The 20,253-nt window shown below is 41.5% G+C and overlaps 1 protein-coding gene across 3 annotated transcripts in view; it reads left to right on the top strand.

Annotated features, from left to right (window-relative positions):
* The window catches only part of LOC130068907 (polyunsaturated fatty acid lipoxygenase ALOX15B-like), a 292,844-nt gene extending 289,355 nt beyond the window's left edge, over window positions 1-3,489 (top strand). For 2 of the 3 annotated variants that reach the window (XM_056232544.1, XM_056232543.1), the window contains exons 12-14: window positions 1,512-1,612; window positions 2,447-2,617; window positions 2,942-3,489. In XM_056232544.1, coding sequence (XP_056088519.1) covers window positions 1,512-1,612; window positions 2,447-2,617; window positions 2,942-3,121 — 452 coding nt within the window. In that variant the 3' untranslated portion in view covers window positions 3,122-3,489. Of the gene's footprint in view, window positions 1-1,511; window positions 1,613-1,706; window positions 1,726-2,446; window positions 2,618-2,941 lie in introns of those variants that run through there. The other variant, XM_056232545.1, reaches the window with a different exon arrangement.
* The last annotated feature ends 16,764 nt before the right edge of the window (window positions 3,490-20,253 follow it).

The following is a 20,253-nucleotide window of genomic DNA, read 5'->3' as shown; positions in this document are numbered from 1 at the left end:
CCAAAACTTGGGGGGAAGATGGGCGAACTGAATTGCATAGCCAAGCCTGATGGTCCGAATGAGCCAGCGAGTCGAACCAAATTCTCTTTTATTGAGAATTTGGGTACCGCTGGTACCAGCGGGGGAAAACAAACAAAAGGGAACAAAGGATTTTCCACCCGGCACTCTTCCGGGGGAGGGAGTAGTGCTGTCACCATCTCCCGAAGAGCCCTTGGCTTTGCCGCCCCTCTTGGCGGGGGCCTGGATGGGCGTGGCGGCCTGCCTGCGACTGGCTCCACAGCGCCGTTTAGGTGGAGGCTGCTGCTGTGTCGCGGGAGCAGGTTCAGGAGAATGTCCCCGGCGACGAGCAGACTGAGGGGCCACGGGCGGTGGGTTGGTGGCAGCAGATGACCGCCGTGGCAGGATGTGTTTGATGGCCTCTGTCTGGTTTTGTACAGCCAAAAACTGCTGGGCAAAGTTCTCGATCGCGTCACCGAAGAGGCCTGTCTGGGACATGGGGGAGTTGAGGAACCTGACCTTGTCGGTCTCCCTCATGTCGGCCAGACACAGCCAGAGATGCCGTTCCTGAACCACCAAGGTGGACATCGCATGACTCACCGACCGCGTGGTCACCTTCGTCGGACGAAGCACGAGGACCGTCGTGGCACTAAGTTCCTGGAGAACTTGGGGATCATGACCACCCTTGGGCCGGTACTTCAGTGCCTTGGCCTGATGGACCTGCAGCAATGCCATGGAGTGCATGGCAGAGGTGGCTTCCCCACAGGCCTTGTAAGCCTTGTCGGTTAATTCCGACGAGTACTAGGCCCGGGAAGGGAGACAAGGTTCTCTGGACTAAGTGGAGTTAGGGCACAGTTGCATAGCAACTCCACTGGCAGGATACGCGTGTACCCCTTATCCGCCCCGCCATCAAGGGTGGTGAGGGAGGAAGAGCCACCGGAACGGTTTCTGGCAGTAAAAGGTGCCGTCCACACCCCCGTGAGCTCTTCATGCACCTTCGGGAAGAAAGGCACTGGGTTGGTTTACTGAGAACCAGCGCGTGCCACCTAGAGGTACCAATCATCCAGCCTCGATCCTGTTGGCGGCCCGAGAAAGCATGGCCATCATCTCTGGACACCGCTGCCACAACCGAAGGGGGCTGTTGAAAGCTTGCACTCGTTTGAGAAAACACTCTTGGTAGAAAAAAACAGCATTGAAGTGCTCGGCTCTGAAACAAAAAGCTGAGGTGCAATCGCAACTGCTGCTCATTATATACCCATGCTGTGCGTCTTGATCAGCTAATGCAAATGATTGCATGCCAATCTGCATTGGCTCGTTTAGTTTCACTAAAAGTAGATTGGCCTCTCTAGCGAGATTCCTATTTGTCGAAATTGACCGACTGAAGTGGAACCAGTGGTAAGGCACAACACTGCTGTTTGTGTGTGTGTGTGTGTGTGTGTGTGTGTGTGTGTGTGTGTGTGTAAACATCCCAAATTGAGTTCCTCAAAGAAACAGCTTTTCATTCTTCTTCCAAGGAATACCATCATCTTTTCAGACATTGAAAGAGCTTATCAAGTTTGTTACCATGGTGATCTTCACTGCATCAGCCCAACATGCTGCTGTAAACAGTGGACAGGTCAGTTAGTACAAGTCAATTTAATTCAAATAACACAGAGCCATTAAAGCTGCAGTCCGTGATCCTAATCTCATACACTTTTTCTCAAATCCAGTGAATTGCTCCTCACATTCCTCTAGCTCAGTGGCCCCCTGACCTCTTCATGATCCTCTTAAACCTCCTTGTACCCACAAATTCATAAACCGTGCCCTCGCTTTCGCAATCCGTTCCCACGGGTTTGTAAACTGTACTCACGGATATGTGGCCACTCGCTTGCTGTTAACTAGCTGGACAAGTCTGAGTGGGCTACTAGCAACGTTTAGATATTAATTCATTAATTTTCACAGACATTTTACTTTACATTCAAATGAACATTGTATGTGTTGTCAGAGGCTTAAAAGTTGCGATGAATAACAGTGAGTAACGCCCCCCATTTGTGCCTGAGCGCCCCCCTCTCTGCTGCCTTGTTCACACCGCCCCCCAACACTGTCCAAACTCCCCCGTTGAGAAACGCTACTTTAGCTGTACATTCAGTGTCCGACCAGAAAAAAAACTCTGTTGTCCTGGCTCTGTAAATGGGAAACAAACATAGTGGTTTGAACCGAGCTATAAAAAATCTTACCCAATCAAGCTTCGGGAACATGAAGGGGAGGGGTTTCTTTTGATTAGCTATTGAGGTCAAATACCAACAACTTTTCTCAAAACCGAAATGCGGACTATGCTTTTAACTGTTGTCTTTTATTAAAGTTACCTCAAGTTGCTTTACACCCTTAGAGTAGCCTATATGGTGCTCTTGCTATTCTTTATGAATATTTGGCTTACATATCACATTTTTCACCAATTCTTTCCCCCCAGTTTGACTTTGGCGGCTGGATGGCTAACTACCCCACTGCCCTCAGAAAGCCCCCTCCCAAGGAGAAAAGCAAGACCTCTGAGGACACGATCCTGGAGACCTTACCTGATGTGAGCACGACGGTGAATGGGATGGCGGTCCTAAAACTGCTGAGCAAGGACTCTGCAGACCATGTGAGTTTGTACATCATCAGGGCACATGTTAAAAAACTGCAATTCAATTTTGCTGTGAAAAAATGAACAATCTGAATGGCGTTCTTGTGAATGCCATCATATTACTCTGGATGAAATTGCTTACTTACACTGCTTTCAATCGTCTAGTTTGCATTACCTGACCTTTACATTACAAATAAAATTTAGCCAACTGCAAGCATAGTGTTGCAGTGGGCTCTTACAGAATATTAGTGTGCTGTCATACGTCGTGTGTTAAACATTGGTATAAACACGTTTCTTATCAACATGTTATTTACGATTACAATCTTGATACCCTGTCCGTAGTACCCTCTGGGACATTTCCCAGAAAATCTGTATGATGAAGAGGTCCCTCGCAAGCTCATTGAAGATTTCCAAAAGGATCTGAGGGAGTTGTCCGATCTCATCGAGGAGCGGAACAAGAAGTTGGAGCTTCCCTACACCTATCTGAGCCCCAAAAATGTGGACAACAGTGTAGCCATTTGAAGGGATACAGTAGACTTTTGTATTTCTATTAATAGCTTTTGTCTTTTCTATGCTCCTTCATAACCATTTACTCCTCTGTCTAAATAGTGATACCTACCTTAAAATACTGAAGCATGAAATAATTAAACAAACCTCTAGTTGCAGGGAGCTAAAAGTTGCTTCAGCGCCTGTAACTCCCTGATTTTTTTAAGCTAAGGTTAGAATATAATATAGGTGAAAATATTTTTATACAAAGTACCCACATTTTACAACAAATTGCGTCAAATACATGGTGTGTTGTAAAAATGATACAAAATAATTAAAAAATACAGGCCCCCCATGAGATGGGCTTCAAAACTAGGTTTAATAAAATTCTCTCTCTCTCTCTCTCTCTCTCTCTCTCTCTCTCTCTCTCTCTGTAAATTAGTCTACTACAATAAACCTCTTTAGCAATATATATGCTTAATGGACACTCTACTACAATATACTGTTGTAAAGAACATGTAGGTCTAATAAAAATATTTGAATGTGTGTGTGTGTGATTATTTATTTATATACAGTGCATCCAGAAAGTATTTACAGCCCTTCCCTTTTCCACATTTTGTTATGTTACAGCCTTATTACAAAATGGTAGCCTGACTTCGTCATACTCATATTCTAGTCAGAATGTGAGTCTGATACTGCTTCATAGGGCTTTGATTATGAGGCGTGTCTTAACCGAACCAGGAAAAAAAAAAAACTCTGCACTCAATTGGATAGACCTACAACCAATGAGAGCAACGCAGTAAGTAAACTACTTTGCATAGCACAGTTGTCAACTACAGAACTCAAATGCACGCACGCTGGAAGAAGTAAAATAACGAGTGTTGCTTCTTTTACTTGGCCCTCTATGAGTGCGACCAAAGGAGAAACCACAACGAGCACAGGGTTTCATTGCGTCCCATCTTCTTAGTTACCATCGGAGGCAGCTGATAAATTAAACTTTTGCCGAATCCCATAGGAAGGACGGCAAACACATCTTTCCGATCGACAAATGCCTTGATTGCAGTTCTATGTTCGTCTTTTAAAATAAATGCGCTGTCGATTTCTTTTACAACGGACGCGATAGCGGAATCTCTACATCTCAGTTCTCCAGCTGCAGTCATCTGTGAGGGAAACCAGTTCAACCCAAGCGCTCTTTGATAACGTGATGATTACGTAACTGTAGATCATCTGTCCATCATCGTATAAAGCCCGCCCTGGCAATTTGATTGGCCCGACGATTTCTGAACCGATCATAATTACTCCTCAATGGAGCGAGTCCAGACCGAACTTCCCGATCAAAAAATGTTGTGGGCGGGGTTCGGGCTGGCATCCAGGCTAACAAAATTAATTAAATTAATTAAATTAATTATTTTCCTAACAATTCTACAAACAATACACCATAATGACAACGTGAAAGAAAGTTTGTTTGAAATCTTTGCAAATGTATTAAAAAACACACTTGTCTCGTACACGTCCATACACTTGAGATGCACGGAGAGTTGGGGTTAGTCAGCTAGCTATTTTTTACATGTACATACTATATGTCACAGTCACCAGCTCACTAACCCCAAATCAAGTGTGTGGATGTGTAAAACATTCCCTGTAGAACTTTCCAGTTTGGGTTTTGAGCGGGTAAGGTGTGGGATTAAAGTTACGCTTTTTGATTCATTCTCTAGGTCTTTTTGTTGCTCAAGTGTGGGGTATGTCAGTGGTGCTTCAAGTTCCAAATTGTTAACTTCAACTGTTGGAAAGTAGATTTCGTCATTGAGTCATTTGTAGCTCCCAACGAGAAGCCCCAGTTAGTTATTTGGGGTTTTTTGGTTTGTGGATGAACACTACTATTGGATTCCTCGTTTTTTTCCGATATTGTTCAATGGTTTGTTGGGGGTCGGGCTGTCGTTGATTTTGGATCCCCTTTCCGGTTTTTATGTGGGTTGGTTTTGGGGTTCTTTAGATTCCTGTGTGGATTGGGCTGGTTCCTTTAGAGTCTCGGTTTGTGTGGTCATAAATGTTGTGATTATTTGGGAAGCTTGTTGGATGGTAATATGTCACAGAGTTTTTATATTCCTTCTACCCCATTTTGTGGCTATTTGCCAGGCCTCTTCCCATCTTGTTTTGGTTGATGTTATGATAGATCTTTGTGTGTTTTCAAGGCTTTCTTGATAATGATCCTTAAGAATATCAAGACCCATGTGTAGCCAGTTACGTGCATTAGCATAGTTCCACATGTTGGTGTTCTAGTTGTGTTTGGCCATAGCTGGTCTAATTGCCTTGGTTATTCATAGACTTTCCCCAATGATCAGTACAGACTGGTTAGAGGTCCAAACAGACCTCCCAGTGATTTTGATCGCCGCACAGTGATCGCAGGCCCACACAGGCCTCCCACTAAAACTAGGGGAAAACGCAAGGGAAACAATAAAAAGAAACGAGGGGGGAAACTATACAATAGAACTCCTTATCCTGACTATGAGTTTGATGAACACACGGCGTGAATTTTTTGAAGAAGTTGTCGGGGGGAGCTGTCCTCCAACACTATACCGACCAACATTCGGTACCCAACCAACACTTTTAGAGGAGGGGTTCCTGGTTTAATTTCCCCTCACGTTCTTCCTCCAATCAAGGAAACAAAAAAGTCTTGTTCATTAACCAAGGGGGCAGATTTAGGGATATAGATATCTCCATAGACTGAGAAGTACCAACACAAAAGAGAAAAAGGGACAGAATTCCTCGCTACTTCCCTTGTGAAAAAGATGGTTTCGAAGGAAGGCAGCTCTCAAAAACACCATTAAATCTTTCTATGATATTATTAAATTGGTGCATTATTTGAGTAAAGTGACCACAAAAGTGACTGACAATCAACCCATCACTTTCCGTAGACTCACACAACTGCTCACAAACACGGTCAGACCAGCGTTCCCCGGTCAGCAGGTTAGTCTAATGCTGGAAGGCAATGCCAGAAACTGGTCGTTCAACACACAGCTGATCTTGGAATAGCACTAAGAGACCCTGATAGAAAAGGCTTTGCAAAATGTCCGCACACAGAATAATCACACAGAGTGGCTCAAAGCCGTCGAGATAGCGGCTGGTTGGGCGGGTAGAAATGACCAGACCCGAATTAGTAGGGAGTCAATCGAGCAGGCAAAGCTCTTGATCTTGGCAGAAATGCAGAGCACCTCAACAGCACAGGCCACTGTGGTCACACACGCGCCGTCTTATCCAACACCAATGCTGCTGCTGCCACCACACAGGTGGAACGCATGACACCTTTACCACACACCACCTGCACGATGGCCCCTTTGGTTTGGCCGGTGGGAACCGCACAACAACACATTGAGATACAAACTTCGCCGGGGTTATTTATTAGAGGGCAGGAGGCCACTACCTCCTCTCCGAATAGGAGGGATTGGTCATTTAAAGAGAAAGCTCCTCCAATAGGCCTTCAGCAAGCACAAGAGTCCCTACCACTCAAATAGGGTCCCCACAAGAGGACACGGAAAGTGTTGCATTGCACCCCCTCGCCAGTGAGACCTGCACGGACCCAACTCTCTGCTGCTGTGTACCCAGAACCTGAATTGGATTGTCAACCGGGATCTTTTGGCACCAGTTAGCGAGGCAGACTCGTACCCATGTCCTTATCAGGAGGCATTGTCGCCTCATTCTAGCGACTTGCTCTTCTCCGACCACTCTGATCGCCGGTTTATGAGAGACCTAGGGGCTGTTCCATAAATGAAGCTTAGAAAAGCGGGGATTAAACTCCAAAACCGGACTTGAATGAGCCTAACAAATAAGTTTGGGCTAAACTGGTTTCATAAAAGGTAATTGAAGTTCACGCAATCTCACTAATTTGATCCAGGTTTATCTAGTCTAGATAATTGCGTGTGCACGCGTTTCTGAAGCAGCCCTAGAGGTCGATCGTGGATCAAATCGATCCACCATCAAACAGCGTATATTTTGTGCTGTTTTATGCGTTTGTGACATGTTTTTTTCGCCCCCTCAGTGCAAAAATGACATTTTACAGTTATATTCTCCATCTGTAAATGTTAGAAAGTCGTGCAAATGTATCCATTTTGCTGCTAATCTTCATATTGATTGAGCGCTGCTGCGCGCATGCGCGCCAAATAGGAGCGCAATAATTCTGACTAAAATATACATTTTGCTTGGAATATTTTATAACACTAGAAATATCTTCTAATTATAATAATTTCTCTTTAGGATGTTGGATAAGTTGCAGTGAACTTCTAGCTCATTACACTCATATATTTTATACTTCTAATAAAAAAAGAAATTGAACAGAAGTAGCCTAATTCAGGGAAGATTTTTTTTTAAGAAACTAAATATATAAAGATACTAAATATAGTTTTGGGTATAGGACCTATGCTACTTTATAAAGATGATATATACTTATTTAGAATGCTGAGAATTACAGCTTTTTATGCAATAATTTTTTTGAGAAAGCAAGAATCCCCAGTTTTAAATGAGTGGTTAGATTTAGTTTCTAAAGTACACTATGGAGAGGATAACATTAAATTAAGAACAAATGTATACATTTTGAAAAGATATGTGCAACTCTAAAATCAAAGAATATTCCATAAAATAAAGGAATATATATTGGCCTACATTAACTATATTTAACCTTCCCTTTTATTTCTAGTTATTTGTTATTTTATTTATTTACTTATTTAATATTGAAAATTTGATATTTAAATAATATTACTTGAATAACTATTAGGAATTATGTGTCATTCATTATAAGAGTTTGATATATGTGAATGTTATATTTATATTAATATTTATTTATTGTTTTATTTATATATACATGTGTTGGTATTATCACAAAAGAAAAAAAAGTAGAAGGAAAAATAAGGAATATTTATTGGGGGAAAATATGATGTCTTTAAAGGAACTGTCCATTTGTATAATTGTGTTAAATGTGTTTGAATTGAAAGACATAATAAAGTACATAATACTCGATACTCAAGGCACTCCTTAATTAAAATGTCTTTATTACAAAAATGACATGTCCTAAACGGACAACTTTAAAACTTCTATATATGTGTCTATATTGTCTAATAATGTCTATATTGTAGCCTTATTTAAGTTGATTTTCTGTATACTGTGTATTTATAAAGTCCAATAATGGTATTAGAGACTGTCAGTGGTAGTATCAGTGTGTTCTTGTCGGTCAGTGTTGAGGATCTGTGTAACGACTGAGGCTTAGCCTGACAGTTAGCCTGCCCTGGACAAGGCTAGTTTCCCAGCATAAGTTGCCAGGGTAACTGAGTTTGAACTTTTTTAAGTTTGATTTATGAAACCGAATCTACCAAAAATAAGCCTTACCAACCGAAATAAGCCTGGCTTATACTCTAATCTTGGTTTATGGAACAGCCCCCTAGACTCGTACCCATATCCATCAACGCACGCTCTTTACCACCACAAACCAAGGTGGCCGAGGAAAAAACCTCCATGTCAACGCAGTCAAGTCCACTGGGTCTCGCTCATACACACACTAATACTAGAAAGAAACTGTCCGACTGGAATCTTACAATAAACAAAAACAATATGTCATCATTGGCGACTTCGAGGTTCCCGGAGTCCCATTGCCCCGACCTGCAGATAGAGTTACTCGGGCGCGAAACTCCAATGCGCGGATACCCTGATTGAAAAGACCAGACTAGAGGTTATTCCGGAGAAAATGATCTTGGCGTTTGGCCTCAATAATAGACAACAGAGGTATCGTATGACAGCTATGACAGAACTCCAGGAAGTGTTCAGAGTGTCAAAGAAGAGACTGCCGGGTACTGAGATCCTCTTTCCCATCATCAATTTCTCCAGAACGCTTCCATTGGGAGAACAGGGGATGATGGAGCACTTAAATACAGACATCGCACATCACTTGAGCTTCATTCCGGCACTTCCATCAGAACATTTTCACGTCGGAGATGATGGAATTCACTGGAGACCAGTGACGGCTAAGGCTATGTTGGAACACTGGATGGCGGCTTTAAACTGCTTTCCAGGGTCAACCCAATAGGGGGTCCAAATAAATTAATAATTAACCTTTCGTGGTCGCTGGTCCTCAGTGAAGAACAGAGCTCAGTGCTGTTGAAAGGTCTCTCGTACATTCCCACTCCACAGTGTTTGAAAACAAAAAAAAATTACTCGCAGATCTACAGGCGTACCATCACAGAGTCAAATTAGAAACATATTTTGAGGGAAAGAAAAGCTCAAAGAAAAAACTCCCATTCACTCATGCATCAGGCTGGACGCCGGCTTTATCCAGTCTCCCTAAAGAGATATCGAAGTTGATCGGAGCGGACTGTTATGCCTACAAACACTTAAAAAGGGGAGTTAAAGAAACAAAAAAATTTACGATAGGTGAAGCTAAAGCATTGAGAGAACTGCAAAAAAATAGAGACATTGTTATTAAACCTGCGAATAAAGGGAATCCAGCAGTAATTCTTGACAGAGACCAGTACATCTGGGAGGGACAGAGACAACTAGCTGTTAGCGAACATTATCGGGCACTAGAGGAACCAATGTATCCTCAAACCATCAGGGAAGTACAGGAGATTCTGGATGAAATGTGTTAAAAAAAGATTATTAACGGTGCACAGAAAAAAATACTTAATACAGGATGGACCACCTAGACCTGAAGATTTTACTTCAGTAGTAATTATGGGGTAGCTTATGTCAAAAACGATTTATGGCCCCTTTGATTTATGGTTTTGACAGATGTTTATGACAGGATATGACCATGGGAGGGTTTTATGAGCAGCATTTGGCTTGTGACCTTTTGGCCCCCATGTGGTTCCGGTGTATTTATGGTGTGTGTTTATGACCCCTCAATCTGCTTGGGTAACTGTTAGGAATGTTTATGACTGCAATTTGCTTGGTCTCAGGCATGTATAAATAGCCGATCGTATTTCTGTGAAACAGATACGTGTGGTGAAGCACAAGGATATGGATTGTTTAAACTCACCTAAAACCCCAGAGCGTGGCGTGTGTAAAGAGTTAGTCGCAAATCTGACGTTGGCACCGAGAAAAAGTCATGGCCATATCAGTTTGACAAAGTTTCTCCATGATAATTCGAACAGTGTAAGAGGGGAATTTTTGTTGAATAGTAACCGAGTATTCGGCTATATATTTCGTAAACAGTTTCGAGCCGTTACGCTCTACACGAACGAAAACCCTGATGTATTTATACCGGTAGAAGACCCCTGCCTGGTATTTCCTTAAAAAAGACGGAACATTATTTTATACTCGTGTCTGGACCGATTTGAATGACGATGGAAGCGAACCGTTGTACATCGCAGAGTGGGACGGTGAGACTTCGAATGTCCGGTACCGGGTGGTTGGCGATCATTCTAGAGAGAAAGAGGATTAATGTGTTCACATATTCAGTTGCAAAGATAAAACAAAGCTTTGCGACCGTTCAGGCTCGGTTCTACAAAATGAGCATCATGATCTGTATGCGATGCAATTTTTGTTCAAATGGGGTGACGTGTCTGCTGAGTCTCCTTTTTTCATCGATAAACAAAATGTTCAAGTGACATGTACTCCGGATACAATAAAATTAAAGTCCAGCTGTTCCATCCTGAGAGATGCGCGCGCAGCGGGACATACACTTTCCCGTCCCCGCCCATTTACTACAGCCATTATAAACCAAGGTAAATCTGACCCCTCCTCACAATTCGTCTTTATAAGCCATGTCTCAAGATACGGATTCTGAATATGTCTGTGAGGCAATGACGGCCATGGCCATGGTCTTGCCGATCCTGACGACAATGCTACTGATAGTATTCTAGCAGACGACCCCGACACATCCGACCCTCAGAAAGGCTGGCTGCATAAATTCTGGACGGAACTTGGATACCGCAATCTGACTTTCCTGACTGACGTGAGCAGTGGTGGCGACTCTGCTGCTAAACTGGATTTCGACACTACTGACGGATGTTTCAGCACCGTTGGATTCAAAATCGTAAAAGCTACAGTCGTACTACTGCTACAACATCTCATTGATGAAAAGCTGAAGGAGGCCTGTGAGGGCTGCGCAACGGATCATCCGAGCCAATTGCAACATTCCTGCCTGTATGAACCACCCACATACTTCTTCGAAACACACTTTGACGAAATGGCCTGCAAACTGTTTAAACCTAACCTTCGACTCATCATAGCATTTGTCCTAAACAGGCGCAGGTTAAAATCACATCCTCAGGCTATTCAAGGAACAGTCTGGTCTATTCTACATGAATTAAGAGACGAGCCATTCATTGGTACTAAACTACAAGAAATCAGAGACAAGCTTCAGGACAAATCCTGCGAGAAATTTGTCTACGACGTCGTCGACCTCTGGCGAGGTTTCTCAATCATGAATGTAAACTCATTGAGTATGACAGCGAATCGGATGACGAATCCGATGATGATGATGATGATGATGTTGAAACCAAACGTGTAAGAACTCTCAAGAAACAAATTAAGTTGTTAAGAGGATCGCCTAGTTCATGGGCTAATTTAGCAAACATATGCGTCAATGGTCTTGAACCGGCATGTGTACTGTTAAATGATGCTCTGTATATTATGCTTGAATGTAGCGATGAGTTTGCAACCACAGATGTGTTGTGCATGTGTACGTATTTAGCAGATGTATGCTTGCTATTGATTTCTTAACGAAAAGATAATGACGAGGATGACAGCGACCGAATTATCGAAAGTTTGTCAAATACATCCTAGATCGTAACATGATGGGTTGTCGCAATTTTCTTTTCTGGTTGGATAAACAGTGATGTTATTAATACTGTTATTACCTATATTTAACATTTTTACTACCCATTATATAAATCTAGTTAGAGTACTAATACTGACCACAGGACTTCAAGACCATTGACGCATATGTTTGCTAAATTAGCCCATGAACTAGGCGATCCTCTTAACAACTTAATTTGTTTCTTGAGAGTTCTTACACGTTTGGTTTCAACATCATCATCATCATCATCATCGGATTCGTCATCCGAAGTCCTGACCACAGGACTTCATTTCAGCACGTGGATGGACATGCGGTTGACATATCACACAAGGACAATGATGATAACACCACTCAGCCAAAACAGCCACTGCTCACGGACACAATCTCAGCTGAGCCCTGCCCACAGAGCTCACCACAGACAGACTGTGACATACTAGAACTGCTCCAAGTTTCAGCTCCCAAGGACGACTTGTTAGAAAACCAGGACAGCATTTTACAGCCTCCAATAACACCAGAGAAACAGCCCCCTCCAGCCTCTACCCTCTCACCAGACACGTTATCTCTATCTCCAGCATCTCCACAGCATCTTCTGTGCTTCTCAGAGAAAATGGAAAAACTGGTGTTTGCTGGAACCAAACTATCTGCAAGCCCCCAGACATCAACCAAAAAACGGCAGGCCCCAAAACCACGAAAGCCTGCGGGCCCAGCTCGCTCTCCGCTTGTGAGAGCTCTTCGGCCTCTGCAAAAACGCCAGGGCTCACACCCTCCTCTATCGGCTCGAGGTGAACCAAAAACAACTGATACCAGCTCTCAGTGATATGTGCCGGGTGCCCGCTATGATAACAGTAACTTTCTCAAATGTTTACAGAACAAGCGGGAACCCAGTGTGCCTGTATCTTTCTCTATTGCTGTTCAATTACATGATAGAAAGTCTAAGGCCTTCAAAAGCCGTACAGCAAACCCATCTAATCGGGTGCCTATTACACGCCAAACTAAGACAAAAGTAACAAAAAGTAAAACTGTTAAGTTAGCACTATTAAACATCCGCTCACTTAAAAATAAATCACTTCTAGTCAATGACTTAATAACCACATACAACCTGGATTTTATGCTTCTAAATGAAACTTGGCTAGAAGACAGCTGCAGTTCAACAGTCCTCAATGAAACAGCCCCTCCTAACTTTACTTTTATGAGTGTCTGCAGAGCGGGTAAGAGAGGTGGAGGAGTAGCTGCTCTTTTTAAAGATGTCTATCAATGTAAGCAAATATCATTTGGTAACTACCCCTCTTTTGAATATCTGGGTATTGTGTTAAAAGGTGACCCACGCATTTTACTTAACATTATTTACAGGCCTCCAAAATACTCTCCAGCGTTTGCTGAGGACTTTACAGAACTGTTATCAACAATTTCCTCAGAGTTTGACTGTTTTGCTATTACTGGAGATTTTAACATTCACATAGATAATGATACAAATATGGCAAAAGAAATCAAAACTGTTTTAAAAACTTTTGATCTGACTCAGCATGTACATGGTCCCACACACAATCGTGGACACACTCTAGATTTACTTATCAGTAAGGGTCTAAACATCTCATCGATTGTTATTAAGGATGTAGCACTGTCTGATCATTTCTGTATTTTCTTTGATATATTGATCTCTCCTGCCATTGAAACTAGATCTGTGTCTGTCAAGAAGAGATGCTTAAAGGAGAACACTAGTGTGCTATTTATGAAGACCATATCTTTTAAAACCAAGCATATCTGCTGACTGTTGTTTTTCTCCTTGATTCTTTTAACTCAAAGGTTAAAGGTGTAATAGATTATATTGCTTCTGTGAAAGTCAGGAAGAGTGGTAGACAAAAAGCGCCTTGGAGAAACTCAACAGCTGTGCAAAATATGAAAAGAACATGCAGAAAAACAGAGTGCATGTGGCGGAAGACAAAACTTGTAGTCCATTATAACATCTACAAAGACAGCATCCATACTTTTAATATTGAACTAGGCAAAGCTAGACAGACTTTCTTCTCAAATATTATAAACACCAACTTAAACAACACACGCACTCTTTTTGTTACTGTAGAGAGACTGACAAACCCCCCAAGCCAGATTCCCAGTGAAATGCTCTCAGACGGCAAGTGCAGTGAGTTTGCTTCTTTCTTCTCTGAGAAAATTAAGAATATCAGAAAGGTGATCAGCACATCATTGAGCCGCACTGGGGTCAGACAGATCAGACCACAACCGGAGAAAGTAGTTACTATGTCTGTTTTCGAAGAAATTGATGGCAAAATTTTGGAAGAAACCGTACAGCACCTTAAAACATCAACCTGCGCCCTTGACGCACTTCCCACAACTTTCTTCAAAAGTGTGTTAAACAGTTTAGAAGCAGATCTCCTAATAGTAGTTAATGCCTCACTTCTTTCTGGTAGTTTTCCAAACTCCCTGAAAACTGCAGTTGTCAAGCCCCTCCTGAAAAAGAGCAATCTGGATAAGACTATATTAAGCAACTATAGACCGATCTCAAATCTTCCTTTCATAGGCAAGATCATTGAAAAAGTTGTCTTCAATCAGCTGAACAAATTCTTAATCTCGAATGGATACAATTTTCAATCTGGTTTCCGATCGCATCACAGCACAGAGACAGCTCTCATAAAGATAATAAACGATATTCGCTTAAATTCTGATACAGGGAAATTATCAGTGCTGGTACTACTCGACCTCAGTGCTGCATTTGACACTGTCGATCACGACATACTTCTTGACAGGCTGGAAAACTGGATGGGGCTTTCTGGGATAGTCCTAAAATGGTTTAGGTCATACTTAGAAGGGAGAGGTTATTATGTGAGTATAGGAGACCATAAGTCTGAGTGGACATCCATGACATGTGGAGTCCCTCAAGGCTCAATTCTCGCACCACTCCTATTCAACCTATATATGCTCCCAATGAGCCAAATAATGAGAAAGAACCAAATCTCTTACCACAGCTATGCAGACGACACACAGCTCTACTTAGCCCTATCGCCTAACGACTACAGCCCCATTGACTCCCTGTGCCAATGCATTGATGAAGTCAACGGTTGGATGTGCCAAAACTTTCTTCAGTTAAACAAAGACAAAACTGAAGTCATTGCATTTGGAAACAAAGATGAAGTTCTCAAGGTGAACGCATACCTTGACGCTAGGGGTCTAACAACTAAAAATCCAGTCAGGAATATTGGTGTGTCTCTAGAGTCAGACCTTAGTTTCAGTAGTCATGTCAAAGCAATAACTAAATCAGCATACTATCATTTGAAAAATATTGCAAGAATTAGAGGCTTTGTTTCAAGTCAAGACTTAGAGAAACTTGTGCATGCTTTCATCACCAGCAGGGTGGATTACTGTAATGGACTCCTCACTGGCCTTCCTAAAAAGACCATAAGACAGTTGCAGCTCATACAGAACGCTGCTGCCAGGATTCTGAGCAGAACCAGAAAATATGAACACATCACACCAGTCCTCAGGTCTTAACACTGGCTCCCAGTTACATTTAGGATTGATTTTAAAGTATTATTACTGGTATATAAATCTTTTAATGGGCTAGGACCTCAATATATTGCAGATATGCTCACTGAATATAAACCTAACAGATCACTCAGATCATTAGGATCACATCAGCTAGAAATACCAAGGGTTCACTCTAAGCAAGGAGAGTCTGCTTTTAGCTATTATGCTGAACCAGCTTCCAGAGGAGATCAGATGTGCTCCTACAGTAGTCACATTCAAATCCAGACTCAAAACACATCTGTTTAGCTATGCATTTACTGAATGAGCACTGTGCCACTGTTCGTCCGAATGTTTTTACTGTACTTAATTATTCTTATTTGCTTTGATTATTTTAATTTCTTCTATGTAAAGCACTTTGAATTACCATTGTGTATGAAATGTGCTATATAAATATAGCACATTTCATCATGTTCGCATTGGTAATAATATCTACAAGGTGCCAGTGTCATTTCATGACATGGTCGATCTGTAGTCACGATTTAGCTCTGAATTGGACGGGCTATGTGCAGTCTGCTTTTAGCCCACCTGGCGAAATCGAGGCCATGGCTTGGCTATAGCCCTGATTTAGACCAGCGATTAGTATAGCCAAAATAGTCTTAAAATTGTTTACATGTTTTTTACCCAGGCAGCTTCATGTTTGCTGTCACACATTCATAAAAAATATGCGATAATAATGCGTTAACTTGCCCAGCCCTAAAAAAACAAAACAAAAAAAACTTGCAATGTGTACATGTGCTAGACTATCTGGGACTTGTCACTGCACTTGTTAATTCTATTGTTATCTTAATTGGTAAGTCACTTTGGATAAAATGTAATTGTAAATGTTTGAAATAATACGTTATGAGTATAAAGGTATACAGCAATTGCCTTTTAATGTGGATATTTTTACATGTTCTAAATTATATACTAAGCTTCTATTTCCTATCAATCACTTATCTTGATGTTCAGTGTTTGTTCAATTACTCATACTGTAAATGTGCAGGTATTCTGTACTTTCTGTAATTCAACAGAAATTGACTGTAAATTTACTATTATTAAGTACTTAATTAGAGATTGTTCAAAGTTGTAAAATTGGATCTGTACAAATAAAAATAAAAATGTAAATTGAAATACATTTGTATTGAATTTATGTACTTATTGAATTGTTATACATAATTTCATTGTTATTTAACACAGAAAAACTATATATTAGAAGAAAATTATTGTAGAAAGACACCATTATATATAAAATAACTTTATAAAACCCTAAATTTACAGTTTAACCTGAAAGTTAAATGTCTTGTTAATGTAATTTGACATCCTTTATCCGTTTTTTCACGGTTTAATAAGCCATAATCAACAGTAATATACTGTAATTTAATCAATTTTGACTGTAAAGTAAATTCTGTATTTTTACGTTTTTAATTTTGTGAAATGGTTATTTGCTATAATTTAACAGAATCCGTCTGGAAATTTAGCTGCCAGAGTTTTACCGTTTTTTTACGGGTATCTTTTTTTTACAGTGTACCAGCTGCTCTCAGGGCAGGAGTACTCAATTGGTTCATATCACTGTGTTATTGATAGTGAACTACAAGCTGCTCTCAGGGCAGGAGTACTCAATAGGTTCATATCACTGTGTTATTAATAGTGAACTACAAGCTGCTCTCAGGTCAGGAGTACTCAATAGGTTCATATCTCTGTGTTATTGATAGTGAACTACGAGCTGCTCTCAGGTCAGGAGTACTCAATAGGTTCATATCACTGTGTTATTGATAGTGAACTACAAGCTGCTCTCAGGTCAGGAGTACTCAATAAGTTCATATCGCTGTATTATTGATAGTGAACTACAAGCTGCTCTCAGGTCAGGAGTACTCAATAGGTTCATATCTCTGTGTTATTGATAGTGAACTACGAGCTGCTCTCAGGTCAGGAGTACTCAATAGGTTCATATCACTGTGTTATTGATAGTGAACTACGAGCTGCTCTCAGGTCAGGAGTACTCAATAGGTTCATATCACTGTTATTGATAGTGAACTACAAGCTGCTCTCAGGTCAGGAGTACTCAATAGGTTCATATCACTGTGATATTGATAGTGAACTACGAGCTAATCTCAGGGCAGGAGTACTCAATAGGTTCATATCACTGTGTTATTGATAGTGAACTACAAGCTGCTCTCAGGTCAGGAGTACTCAATAGGTTCATATCGCTGTGTTATTGATAGTGAACTACGAGCTGCTCTCAGGGCAGGCGTTCTAAATAGGTTCATATCGCTGTGATATTGATAGTGAACTACAAGCTGCTCTCAGGTCAGGATTACTCAATAGGTTCATATCACTGTGATATTGATAGTGAACTACAAGCTGCTCTCAGGTCAGGAGTACTTAATAGGTTCAAATCGCTGTTTTATTGATAGTGAACTACGAGCTGCTCTCAGGTCAGGATTACTCAATAGGTTCATATCGCTGTGTTATTGATAGTGAACTACGAGCTGCTCTCAGGGCAGGCGTTCTAAATAGGTTCATATCACTGTGTTATTGATAGTGAACTACGAGCTGCTCTCAGGTCAGGATTACTCAATAGGTTCATATCACTGTGATATTGATAGTGAACTACGAGCTGCTCTCAGGTCAGGATTACTCAATAGGTTCATATCACTGTGTTATTGATAGTGAACTACGAGCTGCTCTCAGGTCAGGATTACTCAATAGGTTCATATCGCTGTGTTATTGATAGTGAACTACGAGCTGCTCTCAGGGCAGGCGTTCTAAATAGGTTCATATCGCTGTGTTATTGATAGTGAACTACAAGCTGCTCTCAGGTCAGGATTACTCAATAGGTTCATATCGCTGTGATATTGATAGTGAACTACGAGCTGCTCTCAGGTCAGGAGTACTCAATAGGTTCATATCGCTGTTTTATTGATAGTGAACTACGAGCTGCTCTCAGGGCAGGCGTTCTAAATAGGTTCATATCACTGTGATATTGATAGTGAACTACAAGCTGCTCTCAGGTCAGGAGTACTCAATAGGTTCATATCACTGTGTTATTGATAGTGAACTACAAGCTGCTCTCAGGTCAGGAGTACTCAATAAGTTCATATCGCTGTATTATTGATAGTGAACTACAAGCTGCTCTCAGGTCAGGAGTACTCAATAGGTTCATATCTCTGTGTTATTGATAGTGAACTACGAGCTGCTCTCAGGTCAGGAGTACTCAATAGGTTCATATCACTGTGTTATTGATAGTGAACTACGAGCTGCTCTCAGGTCAGGAGTACTCAATAGGTTCATATCACTGTTATTGATAGTGAACTACAAGCTGCTCTCAGGTCAGGAGTACTCAATAGGTTCATATCACTGTGATATTGATAGTGAACTACGAGCTAATCTCAGGGCAGGAGTACTCAATAGGTTCATATCACTGTGTTATTGATAGTGAACTACAAGCTGCTCTCAGGTCAGGAGTACTCAATAGGTTCATATCGCTGTGTTATTGATAGTGAACTACGAGCTGCTCTCAGGGCAGGCGTTCTAAATAGGTTCATATCGCTGTGATATTGATAGTGAACTACAAGCTGCTCTCAGGTCAGGATTACTCAATAGGTTCATATCACTGTGATATTGATAGTGAACTACAAGCTGCTCTCAGGTCAGGAGTACTTAATAGGTTCAAATCGCTGTTTTATTGATAGTGAACTACGAGCTGCTCTCAGGTCAGGATTACTCAATAGGTTCATATCGCTGTGTTATTGATAGTGAACTACGAGCTGCTCTCAGGGCAGGCGTTCTAAATAGGTTCATATCACTGTGTTATTGATAGTGAACTACGAGCTGCTCTCAGGTCAGGATTACTCAATAGGTTCACATCACTGTGATATTGATAGTGAACTACGAGCTGCTCTCAGGTCAGGATTACTCAATAGGTTCATATCACTGTGTTATTGATAGTGAACTACGAGCTGCTCTCAGGTCAGGATTACTCAATAGGTTCATATCGCTGTGTTATTGATAGTGAACTACGAGCTGCTCTCAGGGCAGGCGTTCTAAATAGGTTCATATCGCTGTGTTATTGATAGTGAACTACAAGCTGCTCTCAGGTCAGGATTACTCAATAGGTTCATATCGCTGTGATATTGATAGTGAACTACGAGCTGCTCTCAGGTCAGGAGTACTCAATAGGTTCATATCGCTGTTTTATTGATAGTGAACTACGAGCTGCTCTCAGGGCAGGCGTTCTAAATAGGTTCATATCACTGTGATATTGATAGTGAACTACAAGCTGCTCTCAGGTCAGGAGTACTCAATAGGTTCATATCTCTGTGTTATTGATAGTGAACTACAAGCTGCTCTCAGGTCAGGAGTACTCAATAGGTTCATATCACTGTGTTATTGATAGTGAACTACGAGCTGCTCTCAGGTCAGGAGTACTCAATAGGTTCATATCACTGTGTTATTGATAGTGAACTACGAGCTGCTCTCAGGTCAGGAGTACTCAATAGGTTCATATCACTGTGATATTGATGGTGAACTACAAGCTGCTCTCAGTGATATGAACCTATTGAGTACTCCTGACCTGAGAGCAGCTCGTAGTTCACTATCAATAACACAGTGATATGAATCTATTGAGTACTCCTGACCTGAGAGCAGCTCGTAGTTCACTATCAATAACACAGAGATATGAACCTATTGAGTACTCCTGACCTGAGAGCAGCTCGTAGTTCACTATCAATAACACAGCGATATGAACCTATTGAGTACTCCTGACCTGAGAGCAGCTTGTAGTTCACTATCAATAACACAGTGATATGAACCTATTGAGTACTCCTGACCTGAGAGCAGCTCGTAGTTCACTATCAATAACACAATG

This window comes from Rhinichthys klamathensis, unplaced genomic scaffold (genome assembly GCF_029890125.1).
Source record: "Rhinichthys klamathensis goyatoka isolate OS25496 unplaced genomic scaffold, OSU_Roscu_1.1 h1tg000347l_1, whole genome shotgun sequence".
NCBI lineage: Eukaryota > Metazoa > Chordata > Actinopteri > Cypriniformes > Leuciscidae > Rhinichthys > Rhinichthys klamathensis.
This window is presented reverse-complemented; position numbering and strand designations above follow the sequence as displayed.